The following is a 15,348-nucleotide window of genomic DNA, read 5'->3' as shown; positions in this document are numbered from 1 at the left end:
TACTGTTTTATTGAAAAGCTATTGAGCTGTTAAGTGCAAATGCTTATGATATGTATATGGTGTTCCGCCTAGACAGGAAGCCATGGGGTAGTCCTGTGGGCGGGTACAGCATGGGCGGGCGTGTACTGTGTGGGTAATAGACGTATTCCTGCACTTCTCTGATCAGTAAAATAGTTATAACACACATGACATGATTATCTGCTGCACTGCACTGGTTTTGGAACTGATATTGAATTACTGCTTTTAGAACTTATACTGCACATGTAAGTGAGCTTGGGGTGGAAGATCCTTGAGGACCCCTTGTCTTACTAAGATTTCTGTTTAGAGATATCACCCCACGTTTGGGGCACCATTTCAGGTTTAGGTAATGCTGGGGTTGAGACCTCCAGTGGCAAGAGGCCGGAGCTGAGTTAGATGTCTGCTGTTATGATTATATGTTGGATGTTGTTATGTTAATTTTATGATTATGTTGTTATTGTCGAGACTGTTGTTGGGCTTTGTTGCCTTATTTGGTGAGCATGGGGATTGTCCATGTCACATTTGATTATGTATTGTTGTTTAGATTTGAGTTGTATAAACTATCAGGGTTGTCCGGCTTACATGTTGTTGTGTCGTGACTAGAGACATAGTTAATGATCGTATTTATGATATGAGGTTATTTCAGTATAGATATCTGTCTTTTGCATTTACATACAGACAATGTTTTGGAAATGAATTAAGTAATTCAACTTGGTAAGGATAATGACGTCATAATTGAAAAGAAAAAAATATTCCGCATTTTTAATTAAGCGTGGCTTAATACAATGACATGTTAACAAACCGGATATACACGGGGTGTTACAATAACAATAAACTACAATCTTGAATATATATATTAAAGGACTTATATATGTATATGGGAAAGGAAGAGATACCAAACTTTCATTTTATTTTGTAACTCGATATTTATTTGAGTAAGGCATTGTCCTTATCTGAGAAAATAACCATTTAAACAACCCTTTACTTGCGTAAAGGAAATCCTTCCTTTACCCAAGCAAATGGTAGAGCAAAACCCAAGTCTTGTGTCAAACAGTTTTGTAATAGGGAGTGGGGTACCTTTAAGAACAGAAAATAACTAAAGATGCAATATGGAGTTCTCATTGTGTATTTTAGATTTAATTCTCCTTCCAAATGAGATAGCCAAATATGTTCATGTCGCAAGAAAAAATGTAAAGAGGTTTCAGCGCTGTTTAATTTCCATCTTGCGCAAAACCGTTCTTTGTGACTTCCAATCCGGGAAACAGTGTGACATTACAATTAATATAGTTTGGTCATTAATTTTTTATATATACCACATCCTCGTAAAAGTACCAAAAGAAACTCCTATCTAATTAAAAAAATTAGAAAATAAAATTTCTTATGCCCATATATAAGAGAATCATAACCTCAAACGAGAATGATATATTTGGGTTTAAATGAAAGCAATTATATATAAATACAAGATGGATATGTATTAGGGAAATGTCGAAATGTTATACTTATTACCTTTTATTATTAAATTTTTTAACCATTGATTTTCATCAATCTAACGGTTATAATTTTTTGGGCCACACCTATTAATTAACTATTAATTTTTAATAAATTATAACCGTTAGATTGGTGAAAATCAACGGTTAAGACTTGGAAGTAAGTAAAAAAATAATAAGTATAACTTTTTCCTATATATTAAGTGTATTTGTTTTGAGAATTTTGAAGTTAGTTTTGAGAAAGTAAATTTTGTGAATGCCGCGTTCCCGTGTTCGTTACTACTTAGCCAGAGAATATGCGTTTGTTTTTTTCAAACGTGATTGAGTTTTGTAATCCTTTTGGACTCGTTCAATGTCTGTAAGTTACTCCTTTGATCACTGAGCCATGGATTAAGTACTTGTCAAACACCAAATTTCATTTCATATTCTTAAACTTATATTATACTATGAATGATAGACATCATAGTTTGATATTAAGAAACCAAATGATAGTAGCTTAGTTGGCGTTACGTGAGAGCATGCTTTCGATCTTTCCATTATCATTTTTGGGTTGAGTTTAAAATCTTAAATTCGAGACCCTCCAAATCAAATTAGTTATGAAGCGATAAATGATTGAAATATATATATAAAAAAATAGATTGATATTCGGAATGCGGTTATAAAAGTGATCATTTATGCCATGAATGAAACTAGAAATGAATCAAGGATTCAATACACAAATCGGACCCAGAACCTTAAAAACTACAATTAGTCTTTCCCATAAACAACAAGTTAGCAACCGAAACCCTTCTTCAGCCAACAATTTCTCCAAGAGAAAGAAAAAGAAATAGCTAAACGAATTGGAACGCATGCAACGTTAACAATTTATAATAATAATAAATAATGGGAAAAACAAAAGGAAGCAATACAACATTGCCTTTCAAATATTAATTATAATTTCACTCTCACCCCTTAATTCTTCCCATTGATTCAAAGTGAGATCCCATCATCATCATCTTCTTGAACTCCTCGAAATCGATCATGCCGTCGCCGTCGCTATCGACGCCGCCGATCATTTTCCGGCACTCGTCGACGGAGCATTCGTCGCCGATGCTAGCCATGACCATATGCAACTCCTCGGCGGTTATGGAGCCATTACCATCAATGTCAAAGACTGAAAACGCGTCCTTAAGATTCTCCAAAACCTCATCAGGATCAACACCTTTGGTGTTCAACTCGATGAACTCTTCGAGGCTAATGTAACCATCACCATCGGAATCAACCTCTTTGATCATGTTATCAAGCTCTTCCTCGCTCGTGGGTTGCCCTAGGCTTCCCATGATGGACCCCAGTTCCGAGGAAGAGATTTTCCCATCACCATTCACGTCAAATTTTTTGAACACGTGCTCTAATTCCTCCCTAAATTGGGCACGTGATTGCAATGTTAGCGACGGTGTTCGTGAGATGATAGGGTTTGTAGTGATGGTGGTGTTTGGTGATGATGATGTTGTTGTTTTATTTAGGAGTTTCTTCTTGCGGAAGAGAGATCCGAAACCCATGATTTTAATTGGAAGCTGGGGACCCAAAGAAAATCAAAGAAACTCCTTGTTTAGGGAATGGCATAAAGGAAGAGAGAAAAAAACACCAAGGTTATTAGGGAGAAAAATCCTTAATGTTTGTTACAGGTTCTGTGCAGTTTTTTTTTTCCCCTGCTGTGTTGTGGGTTTTCTCAAAATGTGATTTTTTCTAAGTTTGGAGATAATTTGCGCGATTCTAGCTTGTGAATCGGGTTGTTATTAATTTGTTGATTCTCAAATTGTTGGAGGCTTTTTTTATTATTATTATTTCTTAAATTTAACTTGTTTATATTTGAATGCATCCTTTTTGGTACAATGAATCCATCCTTTTTTTCGGAAGTACATGAATCCTTTCTTTTTAATGGTGCGTACAGATTTTTTTTTTCCCCTTGAAATTTTGGTTACAAAACAGTAAATGTAGAAGTAAGTTACACCAAAAAACGAAAAGAAACGGTAGAAAGTAGGTGTCAAAACGGGATTTTTTTTGGGTAGAGTACCTAATTCATATATTTTTTTTCTATTTCTCTTTAAGTTACTATTTGGAAAAGATGTTGATACTAAGGGTGTTCATGGTTTGGATTGGATCAGTTCATCCGATCCAATTTTTTCGGTTTGATCACGTAGTCATCTATTCGGTTTAGATTTTTTTCAGATCCGATCCAATTTTTTTCGATTTGGATTGGATCGATTTTCGATTTTTTGAAAATCTTAAAATTTGTTTCATGGTTATTGTACAAATAACATCTTTTATATATATTGGTTTTGTAATTTTTTTTTTAAAAATACAAAAACATTAGGAAATGATAATATAGTTTTTTTTTTTTACAATGAGATATGAAGCTCTTCATAGATGAAATTTTGTTGATGGTTATGATTGGAGAAATATCCAAGTAGGTAGAAGGGAATTAATATATTGGATCGGTTTGGATTGGATCGGTTTTCATCAACCAATCCGAAATTCAATCCAATCCAATTAAAATTTGTGAGTTTTTTTTCGATTTTTCAGTTTTTGATTTTTCAGTTTTCGATTTATTCGATTACCGCGATTTGAATCGGTTTGAATTGGTTGATGAATACCTTAGTTGATAGTGATACTACCGAAAAATCACTAGTCAAAACGGATGCAATAATAAAATTAGGAGTTTAAATATGATATACCTTTTAGGTTTTTTTTTTTTTTTTAACGTTTCTATAATATCCGTTATTAAATAATTAAGTCAAACTAGTTGTCTGTGTTAGAAATGAAACAGGGCGATTCCCGTTTCTAGAATATCCGTTATTTTCATGAAGTAAACGCTGGCTTTGTCAGGAAGAATAGCACAATTTGAGTTAAAAATGTTGCCTCACTCTTTTTGGTTCACACATCTGCAATCTTAGCGTAGCTCAATATGTTAACCACTTTTGATATGTGTTCCGGAATAAGCCCACATGTCGTCTAGCGGACCTAATGCTATGCGCCTATTCGACTTGGGCTTTTCACTTGTGGAGGCCCAACTGGCTAATACATGAGTCCATTAATCCGGGACATGACTATACACCCCACTAAGAATTGCGTTCAGATTGACTGCTGCAGTCAGATAATAGTAATGGCTTGCAGTGATAAAGGAGAGAGTTCTTGGAACAGTGACCTTTGTGCCACTTTTAGAAGACAAATTTATCTAAATATCACGCCAAAAAACAATTTTACCAAACTGCCACGAGGGCAAGTTCGCCCAGAGCAGTAGCGAACTTGGTATGCTGAAATTAATGCCTCACCTGCCAGGCCACGTGGCTTGCATGCAGCAGAGGTCGCCTGTGTCAGAAGCGAACTCTGACACCACCAGGAAGCTGACACATCAGCATACCAAGTTTGCTACTGCTCTGGGCGAACTTGCCCTCGTGGCAGTTTGGTAAAATTGTTTTTTGGCGTGGCTTTTAGGTAAATTTGTCTTGGAATAGTGGCACAATGGTCACTGTTCCAGAGTCCTTCACCTTATTTGTCAGTACTTCAGGTGAGAAAGGCTCTAAGGGAAGGGTTTCTTGGTTTTGTGATGCTAGGAGGACTTGTAACAGGAACTCAGGAAGATATCACCATTCCATGAATAGTCGGCACATTGAGGAATATCCAGAACGACATTTAGAGAATCGCTCTGATTCTATCTCTGTTCGTTCCGTTTGAAGAAAGGTAGGATTCCAACAAAGAATCGATCTTTCTTTTAGTTGTTGAATATCTCTTTGATTGATCAATGTGTGATATTTCGAATCCTGTGATGAAGGATTTTATTGAAGTATTCCCGGATGAAATTCTGCAACTGCCACCAGAGAGAGATCCAATTCTCTATAGATCTGTTGCCTGGTGTGGGGCCTATTTCTATGACTCCATACTGAATGTTTCCCTTAGAATTATCAGAGTTAAAGAAGCAGCTTGAGGAGTTATCAACTAAGGGATTTATGAGGCCCAGTGTGTCTTCTTGGAGAAAACCTGTGATATTCGTAAAGAAGAAAGACAACATTATGAGGTTGTGTACAGATTACAAACAACTCAATAAAGCATTCATGAAGAACAAGTACTCGTTACTCCGAATATAGATCAGTCTAGGGGTGTATCTGTATTTTCAAAGATTGATTTGAGATCGGGTGTTATCTGATTCGAGTTAAGCTGGAAGATATCCCTCAGACATATTTTAGGTCCATGTACAGACATTATGAGTACCTTGTTATTTCTTTTGGTCTCATTAATTCTCCAACGATATTCATGGATTACATGAATAGTATTTTCAAGCCTTACTTGGATCGATTCGTAGTGGTGTTCATAGACGACATTCTTATATATTCGAAGAGCAAAGAAGAGCATACTCTTCAATAGTGTTTTTTTGTATACAATAAAATCCACTTCTTAAATAATTCAAAAACAAATACCCAAGAATTATTAGTTTAGTGGGGACTCAGCTAGACCCCAGGATTTGACTCACTCAAAGGATAGTGAATTCGATTCTTGAGAGTCACAATTCTTGAGGAGGGTGGAGAGACTCAAACCCAAAACCAGATTAGTTAGGTCCATTAGAATTTTAGACACATGTTGGTATCTAAAAAAAAAAAAAAACAAATTGTATTTTTCTTCATCCAACTAATTATATTTAATTAGATGATTTAGATCCTAATTATATGCTTTAACTTTTAAATTAAAAGTTTAGTAATTGATACTTGTTCCCCATAGGTTATTATTATTATAAGAGCTGAAGCGCGAGCTCTGGAGCTGTCTTCCTCATCTCTTATTTTTTAAGTCACATTAACAAAATTTAAACATTAGCTTCTTCTTTCCAAGTTCCAACTCTCACTTTTAACTTCTCTCCCTCTGTTATCAACCTTTAGCATTCATGCATTTTATTTTCCTTGCTAATTCCTATTTCTTTAATATTGCTACTTATCTCTCTACCTGATCAATTATTTCTTTTGTTAAACTAAAGTCTTCCTATCTCAGCTTTTTTTCTCTTGTTTCACCCAACTAAATTCATTATTACACTTAATTTAAGCCAAAGTAATAAGTTTATTTTTCTGAGACTTAGGTTATTGGTTTCATATTTTATCATGTTTAGTTATCTTTGTAAGTTGTCAAACACCTCTATCTTCACTACTATTTTGCAATAAAAACAATAATGCAGAGATCACAACAACCTCAGGTAGCTTTTCTGTTTGGATCCTATTATTTTTAAACTAGAAGTTACTTATAAGTTAAAGCTAAAAAAAAACTTAAAAAAAGAAATTAAAAGCTGTTTGAAAATTACATAAAAATTTTAGCTTAAAAATTACTTAAAAGCACATATTTCAAGAAAATTATTTCTCTCTCTATCTTTATCACTCTTCATTTTTTAAAAAAACACACAATTCAAGAAAAACAGATAAGAGCTTTAAAAAAAGCTCCTCCTGAGAGCTTTTAGTTTTCAGTTTTTTTCTTCATTATAAATAAAAGAGCTTTTCGTTATAAGAGATTTTCCCAAAACCTGTTTGGCCTAACTTATACTTATAAGTAGCTTCTAGCTTAAAAAAGAGAGGATTTTAATCCATTTATACCTACTAAAATAATATGTTGAGTGGGATCCAACCAATATATATGTTGAGTGGCCAGTCGAATAGGTTTTTGAGACTTTACTTAACCATTAAGCGTAGAAGTTATAATGAGTATATTTCTTCAATTTGGACTTTTTTTTTATATGTAATAATTTTTAGAACTCGTCACTTTATTATCATCATTTGACGTTTTTCAATAATATCATATCATATATTTGCATAATTAAAATAAAATAATCAATTATTTGATTATATTATCAACTTAATTCCTACCCACCATTAATTTTTTTATAATTATTTTTATTATTATTATTATAACATTTTTTTTGGATGTAATAGAAAATTAAATTATATGTCAATTGAGCCTTTCTATGATGTGAAACTTCCTCTAAATGTTTGACCGATTAAATTTAATAATTTATAAAAGTAATTCACACTACTTTGTAAAATCTATGAAAATACTCATAAAATGTACAAAATATTGAGTTTTACTTTTTCAAAATAAATAAAAATGGACTAGTTTAAATGAGTTAGTAGCCGTTTAATTTAGATTTTATTCTTTAAAAAACTGATTTGCCTTAAGAAATAAAAATTGAAAAGAAGTTTCAAAAGAATTTTATTTAAAAGCTATAAATTAGATTTATGTTTAAAAGTAAAATTACTAAGAGATGATAATTAAATTTAATATAATGTAATTAACGCGTGTTAAATTTATTTATTGATAAGGAGATTTCAGTAAAACCAACATGTTACTACCATGTAACAGAAATGATTCTATTGGACGAATATCCTTTTTTTTCTTTTGGAAAAAACAAACCAAAAAATTTGTGAAGTGTTCAAACCAATTATATTTGTATCAGCTTTAAACACGCACTTGGAGTTTAACTATTCTGAACTAGTTCAAGTATAGTTTAATTAAATTCTAAAAACATGGACACAACGAGCAAAGCTACGAAGTCAAATGGAGTTTAATTAATAATTCAATAATTGAAATTATTAATGAAATTCCATTGAAGCATGGACAAAATTCTTAGTTTCATTGAAGCGGAATTCATCTTTATTTTTTATCTTTTCAAACTTATTCTCTATTCTTTAAAAAAAAATAAAAATAAAGAAGAGGGGATTAATCAAAGATATTCGATTAGATCTCCAATCTTTTTTATCCAGCTCTCTCCCATGTCAAAATTTAAAATGAAAAAAGGAGAATATTAATGCGTACGAGTCTAAATTTTAGATATTACTTAATCCGATTCGAATGAGGTAGGATTACATGAATAAATCTTTAGTATTACTGTTGTACCAAAGATTCAGTGCATCCCACCAATGAAAATATTACATGTCAGCTAAATTTTTTTTTTTTTGTCAAATTTTTTCTCTTTCTTATGATGTGTAATGCTCTCATTGATGAGATGCACTGAATCTAGGTACAACAGTAGTACCAAAAATTTATTCGGATTACACATATGACAAAGCTCTTCTTACTAAATTTTAACATATTTACGTTCCAAGAACTCAAATTTGAAATTATTAATTAAGCTAAAATAACCACTTACCCATTAATCCACGTGATTAGTGATTAACTTTTACCAAGAGATAATCGACAAGGACAAGGAAATGTAACCGTAGATTGTGGTAAATTGGTAATGGAGAAGGAATCTAGCTTAAAAAGCCAATACTAAAATATGATCATCACCCTCACCTTCACATGCATTTTCTGTGCAACATGACCCCACCATCACAAACCATACGAATAAATACCAACACTCATCCAAATAACAAAACGCTTTTGCTATTGAAAAACCACCACTTTGTCATCTACTCCATGTTCCTTCTTTTCACTTAGATACACTCTCCTTCTTCATTCACATGTGCTTCTCTTTCTCTTTTGGGTTGGAAGAGAAACACAAAGAACTGACAGAGACTTCAAGTGCAAGTAAACCCGAGCTGAAAAGTCCTGTGTGTGTTGCAGGACAAGGACATGGACTCAAAGGCTCTATGCTTCATAACCCACCAAGCCATTTTCAACGCAGTTCGGTCTGGGGAACTTGATAGGCTCAAGAAGCTACTGCAACAACAGAACAAGGGTGAATCCTTTGATGGGTCATCATCGCTTTCAGAACTCATGTCACTGAAAAACGATGCTGGAGAAACCATGTTGTACATAGCTGCAGAGCATGGTTTTCATGATGTGTTCAGCTTCTTGATCAGCTTATGTGACTTGGAAGTCGTGAAGATCAGGTCCAAATCTGATATGAACGCGTTTCATGCAGCAGCCAAGCGTGGACATCTGAGTACTTTTCTTTTCATTGATTTCTTTCTTGTTCTTCACTTTCATTTTTATTTTTATTTTTATTCTCATCAATTGTGTATCTGTCATTTATTGGTATCTTTTTTCTATGGAATTTCTTGGGGTTGATTATGGATATTGCTATTAATGGATTAAATCTAGTTCACTTCAAAACACATATTTGTTAAGTATGGCTCATATTTCGCATACTGATGAGGACGCGTCGAGGTCTGATAGTAGTTTGGACTTGGGCTCATGAGCTCATGTTAGGGTTTTCTAAATCTTATTTATATTCCCTTGTAAACCGAGTGAATTGTAACTAATGACTGTGAGTTGAACATAGTACAGACAAGTTGGACGTAGTCTATATTGAATGAACCAGGGTAAATCATTGTGGAAAATCTATCTTCTCTTTCTCTTTTGTTTTTTGATTTGTGTGATTGTTGATTTCCAACAATATTGCTATTCTTTCTTCTTCTTTTTTTCCTAACTCCAACCAACTATCAATTAGAAATACACCAAGAATAAATTATTCCACTAGAACCATAAAGTACCATGGATGTGTCTTCTTTAATATTTATTTTTATTTTTTTTCTTTTTGACATGATTTTAAATAGCTTAAGTCTGTCATCTTTTTAAATTTTATGGGTAGTAGCTGCAGTTTGATTTCTGTTATAGTATTTATAGGTCCTACAAAAGTAGAAATCAAGGCAAAGGGAGAATCATCTTATTGCAATTATGTATTCTTACTCTACTGCAAGGTTGATGATAATAAGGATTTCATTTCTGATATGTCAGATTTGTCAATCTTTCTGCAGATATTGTGAGGGAGTTTTTGAATACTTGGCCTGAGGTTTGTAAGTTATGTGATTCCTCGAACACTAGCCCACTATATTCAGCAGCTGTTCAAGACCATTTGGATGTTGTGAATGCAATCTTGGAAGTTGATGTCAGTTCAGTGATGATAGTAAGGAAAAACGGCAAAACTGCATTGCACAATGCTGCTAGGTATGGCATCCTTCGCATTGTAAAAGCACTTATTCCTAGGGATCAAAGAATAGTGTGCATCAAAGATAAAAAAGGTCAAACTGCATTGCATATGGCTGTGAAAGGAACCAGTACTTCAGTGGTGGAGGAGATATTACAAGCTGACCCTACTATATTGAATGAACGAGATAAGAAGGGTAACACAGCTCTTCACATGGCTACAAGGAAAGGCCGTTCCCAGGTCAATTGAACCATATATAGTTGATTTCTCTTTTTAACATGTTTGCTTCAGTTTTGTTATAAACTTGTTCATCCAATCTTTCAGACTTATAATAATGTCACGTTCTTAGTTTCTTGAGCATAAACAATATCAACTATTGTATGCTAGTAAGTAGTAACAATAAAGCACCACCATGCTGCTAATGTTTTTTACAAGGAACAATACAAGTGAATGTGATTATTTATCTCCTCAAACTGTCCTAATGTTACATGAGATGAGGTTTACATATACACATGATTGATACCCTGCTATGATGAACAAAATGCATATACCTTTTTCTTTTCAAAATTGTTGTCTGTCTTTCTTGCAATGAATTCTTCCTGCCTCTTAATGACACATAGTTCTACTTATTTCAGATAGTGAGCCTTTTGTTAACCTATACTGCTATTAATGTCAATGCCATCAATAATCAGAAGGAAACAGCTTTGGATTTGGCAGATAAATTGGCATATGGAGATTCATCTTTGGAAATCAACGAAACCCTTAGAGAATATGGTGCCAAGCATGCTAGGCATGTTGGCAAAGTGGATGAAGCCATGGAACTTAAAAGAGCTGTGAGTGATATAAAGCATGAGATGCAATCACAACTTAAACAGAATGAAAAAACTAACAAACGAGTTTCTGGTATTGCTAAGGAATTGAAGAAAATTCATAGAGAGGCAGTTCAAAACACCATTAACTCTGTCACAGTTGTTGCTGTCCTTTTTGCCTCAATAGCATTCATGGCTCTATTCAGTTTGCCTGGTCAATATAGAAAGCAACAACCACAAGCAGGGAAAGCGAATATAGCTGATAGTGTTGCCTTCAGTGTTTTCTGCCTTTTGAATGCTACATCTCTTTTCATTTCTCTTGCAGTTGTTGTAGTTCAAATCACTTTGGTAGCTTGGGAAACAAGGGCTCAAAAGCAGGTTGTGTCAGTGATTAACAAGCTTATGTGGGCTGCTTGTTCTTGCACTTGTGGGGCTTTTCTTGCAATAGCTTTTGTGGTTGTTGGAGATGAAACATGGTTGGCTATTAGTGTTACCCTTTTGGGAGCACCAATTCTTATTGGGACTCTAGCATACTTGTGCTACTTGTTTTTCAGACAACATTTTGGTATGTTCCGCAGTGATTCTCAGAGAGTAGTCAAGAAAGCAAGTGGAAGTAAATCATTCTCATGGTCTTACTCAGCAAATATATCAGATTTGGATGAATATAATTCTGATCTTGAGAAGATATATGCTCTATAAGCCTAGTATGTTACCCTTGAACAGATATTCTGCCACATCAGAGGAGAGTAAAATGTTTGCATACTAGGATTCAGCTGCTTAATTTGGAGTTAACTATTAGGTTGTACCAAGAAAATTGGTTGGATTTTCTAATACATGTAATTCATAAACAGGGCTCGGATGTATATGGAAAAAAATAAGTCCTGCTAAGCTTATATCTTGCTCTGGAATTTTGAAAATGGTTCTGCTCCATAATTTGGTTGGACTTTAATTTCTTGACTACTGATATATTAAAAGTTGTGGGAGGCTTTTCTCTGCTATGAAGTTGGGATGGAAAAGAAGTTGTGCTAACGTCACGAATTCTTACTTACACGAAGCTATAGCGGTAGAGGCATGATGAAAACTAATAACAATCAAACATAATAGATAAAAAAAATTTCATACAAAGAAAGCTTTTTTATTTTTTTTTAAATTAGGATCTTTCAAAAAGAAATACTTTTTTTTTGGAAAATAACATGAAGATAAAAACAATAAACAAAAAACTAGCTACAAACTCTGGGCCATCCTACTCCTATAGAGTCACAGAATAGTCTGCCAACGCACCCTTATGGAGGATCAACAAATACTTGAGTCTGCCAATTAAACTCATAAGAATAGGAAGCAAGCTAATCAGCCACACTATTTCCTTCACGATGAATATGAGAGATGTGCACCCTCCAGTTTTTGGTCACCAATTCTCGGATGCTTCTTACCAAAGCAAAAGATGGATGTGTTTCACTACAACCATTTCTAATGAGATGTTGAGCCACCAATGAGTCCCCTTCCAACCAAATAAATTTGAATCCTTTGTTCCAACTGAGATTTAGGCCAACTAAACAAGCCCATAGTTCAGCATTAAGAACGTTTCCACACCCTAGATTCTTGCAGAAACCCATAATCCAATTTCCTGTTGAATCCCTTATAACCCCTCCATAGCCAGATTGCATAGTACTTGAGGAGCTTGCCTCATAAACGTTTAGTTTCATCCAATTATCAGGAGGCCTTGTCCACATAATGAACATCTCCGAACGAGTTGACACTTGTAAGCCCGACATGCTTAACATTTTATTTGCATGGTTGACGCTTCCACAATACCCAAGCACAGCCCTATGAATACTATAACTAGTGCGAGTCGCTCCTTGGAACACCTGTTCATTTCTTGTTCTCCACAGAAACCAAGTTGTGATACCAAACAATAAAGACCAGCTTATTTCCTCATTCCAAGAACAATAATCTGATAAATTTGTCTGAAGCCAGACATCAATAGGCATACAAACAAACTCATCCCATCTATCGGGTCTCACTAAGATACGCCAGACTTCTAGAGCATAATGGCAGTCTCTAACTGCATGTATGTTTGTCTCATTTGCAAAGTTACACCTGGGACATACCTCTGAAGTAGTTAGATGACGTTGATAGCGCCTAGAATTCGTCATTAGTTTTTCACTCCTAAGAAGCCATAGAAAAGTGCGAACACACTTTGGTCCATCCCACTTCCAGATATGATTCCATTGGTTTGAATTCCCTGCAGCAACATTACTGGTAATAACTCTATAGGCCGACTTAATCGAGAATAAACCATCAGAGGATTCAGCCCATATAACTCGATCTTGAAGACCCATTATCAAAGGAGGAATGACATTAGCAATTTGAGCCAAAACATGGCCAGGAATGAATTGATGAAGAAAGTCCCAATTCCAACCCCCAGTATTCATGATGTAGTCTGCTATTAAACAATTCACCAAATCTGGAATAATTGTGTTTGGGACATAGATGCTAAGCGAACCATGATTCGGGAGCCATGAATCAAACCAGAACCGAGTCTGTCTACCATGACCCACTAGTACACGACTATGGGCCAATACCAGATCCCAACACTTAACAATTCCTTTCCAGAGATTGGAGCAGCTCCTAGGCATATGAATGTGAGGAAGTAAACCCTCTTCCACGTTATATTTGCTCTTCAGAACCCTTACCCACAAAGCATTAGGGTTGGATAGGATATTATGGCCCACTTTCATAAGGAATGCTATGTTCATGTTCTTCATTTTTCTCATACCTAGGCCTCCTTGTTCCTTAAGCAAACATACCTGATTCCAAGCAACTAGAGAAGGTCGCCGACTTGCGCTCGAAGATCCCCATACAAAGCTTCTAATTTGTTTCTCAATGTCATCAGTTGTACATTTAGTATAATAGCCCATCTTAACTAATTAGTAAATCAAGTGTAATTAATTAATTAAGCATGTTTTACTGAGTGAAATTAAGTATAAGGCTTAATTAAATGAATCTGAGTCACTTTGGAGTTAAAAAGTGTACTCAGTGAAAATTAAGGGGTATAAATGGGTACTGGTGAAAGTGCCCAAATATAAAAATAAAAATAGTAATATTCCTAGAATAATATTCCAGACTTTTGGGTAAAGTTTGGTAATTATTGGAGTTGAATAGATAGACGAACTAATACCCGCTTAAGACCACTTAAGTTGAGTTAAGTGACCAAAACACAAAAAAACCATTTCATTTTCCTTCTTCTTCCCGTGGTTCAGCGACAGAGAGAGTGAGGAAGACATAGGTGAGCCAAAAACCTAGCTTTCTCATTTGGTGTCCAAATCAACTCATTCCAAAGCCTAAACCACTCTAAATCTTCCCCTCTTTCATAATCCTAGCTTTGTTTTGAGTGGGGAGCTTTGTGGAGAGAGACTTTGGCTCTCAAAAATTCGGCCATTTGAGAGATTTTGGGGTTTTGGGAAGTTCAACCTCCATGGGAGCTTGAGGAACACTCCTTGCTTGGTTGTGTGACCATTGGTGGTAAGATTCTAACCCTTGGACCTCATGATTCCTTGAAATTTGCATGAGTTAGGGTTTATGAATAGTGTTTTAGGGATTTTGATGAAATATTGTTAAATTAGCTATGTTCTAGGAAGAATGGAGCTTAGAGCATGTTGTGAAAAATGCTAGGAACAACGTTTAATCGGTGAAAATGAGCTTAGATAGCTAAATGATTATATTTGGAGAATTGCAAGAATATGACACTTGGTTATGAGTTTTCTTGCATTGTTGAACCATTGTTTGGTTGGTCATTGATTGTATCCTTGTGTTGTCTAGGATTGAGGCAATTGGATCAACCTTAATTGACCAACCTTTGGAGCAAGCAATGGAGATGGATTAGTCCTTGAAATAGGTGTATATTTATAAAAGTTGATTGCTGAAACTGTTGGTGAAGAACAAAGGTCGACTGAAGCATTGAGGTAAGCCTTCGGACCTTGGGTGTAATTCCCTTGACTGTTCTACCAAGCCCTGAAAGGGTAGAGGTTGTGATTGCGTATATAAATGCAATAAAATAGTGTAATGCTTTGTTATACGTATGTGTATGCATTTGGTGTGGCATAGGATGGTGTTTCCCTATGTGGTATGTTGCATGACGATGCGTAAATCATACTTG

The 15,348-nt window shown here is 34.8% G+C and overlaps 2 protein-coding genes across 2 annotated transcripts; one reads left to right on the top strand and one right to left on the bottom strand.

Moving 5' to 3' along the window:
- Positions 1-2,449: 2,449 nt before the first annotated feature.
- On the bottom strand, positions 2,450-3,043 carry LOC133311894 (probable calcium-binding protein CML25). Its single transcript, XM_061513021.1, has one exon. It carries the CDS (start codon positions 3,041-3,043, stop codon positions 2,450-2,452), a length of 594 nt encoding a protein of 197 aa, XP_061369005.1.
- A 6,043-nt stretch (positions 3,044-9,086) lies between these two features.
- Positions 9,087-12,039, top strand: LOC133311920 (ankyrin repeat-containing protein At2g01680-like). The gene is made up of 3 exons (XM_061513052.1): positions 9,087-9,399; positions 10,214-10,623; positions 11,019-12,039. The coding sequence occupies exons 1-3, from the start codon at positions 9,087-9,089 to the stop codon at positions 11,889-11,891; spliced, it is 1,596 nt and encodes a 531-aa protein (XP_061369036.1). The 3' UTR covers positions 11,892-12,039.
- The last annotated feature ends 3,309 nt before the right edge of the window (positions 12,040-15,348 follow it).

This window comes from Gastrolobium bilobum, unplaced genomic scaffold (assembly GCF_033153095.1).
Source record: "Gastrolobium bilobum isolate Gb01-03AN ecotype WA unplaced genomic scaffold, APGP_CSIRO_Gbil_v1 utg908, whole genome shotgun sequence".
NCBI classification, from domain to species: domain Eukaryota; kingdom Viridiplantae; phylum Streptophyta; class Magnoliopsida; order Fabales; family Fabaceae; genus Gastrolobium; species Gastrolobium bilobum.
This window is presented reverse-complemented; position numbering and strand designations above follow the sequence as displayed.

Excerpts from the sequence above, each read along its gene's own strand:
- LOC133311894 (XM_061513021.1), bottom strand. The coding sequence starts at position 3,043 with ATGGGTTTCGGATCTCTCTTCCGCAAGAAGAAACTCCTAAATAAAACA.
- LOC133311920 (XM_061513052.1), top strand. The coding sequence starts at position 9,087 with ATGGACTCAAAGGCTCTATGCTTCATAACCCACCAAGCCATTTTCAAC. Across the intron at positions 9,400-10,213 it reads AGCCAAGCGTGGACATCTGA|ATATTGTGAGGGAGTTTTTG; the intron begins GTACTTTTCTTT and ends ATCTTTCTGCAG. Across the intron at positions 10,624-11,018 it reads CAAGGAAAGGCCGTTCCCAG|ATAGTGAGCCTTTTGTTAAC; the intron begins GTCAATTGAACC and ends TACTTATTTCAG.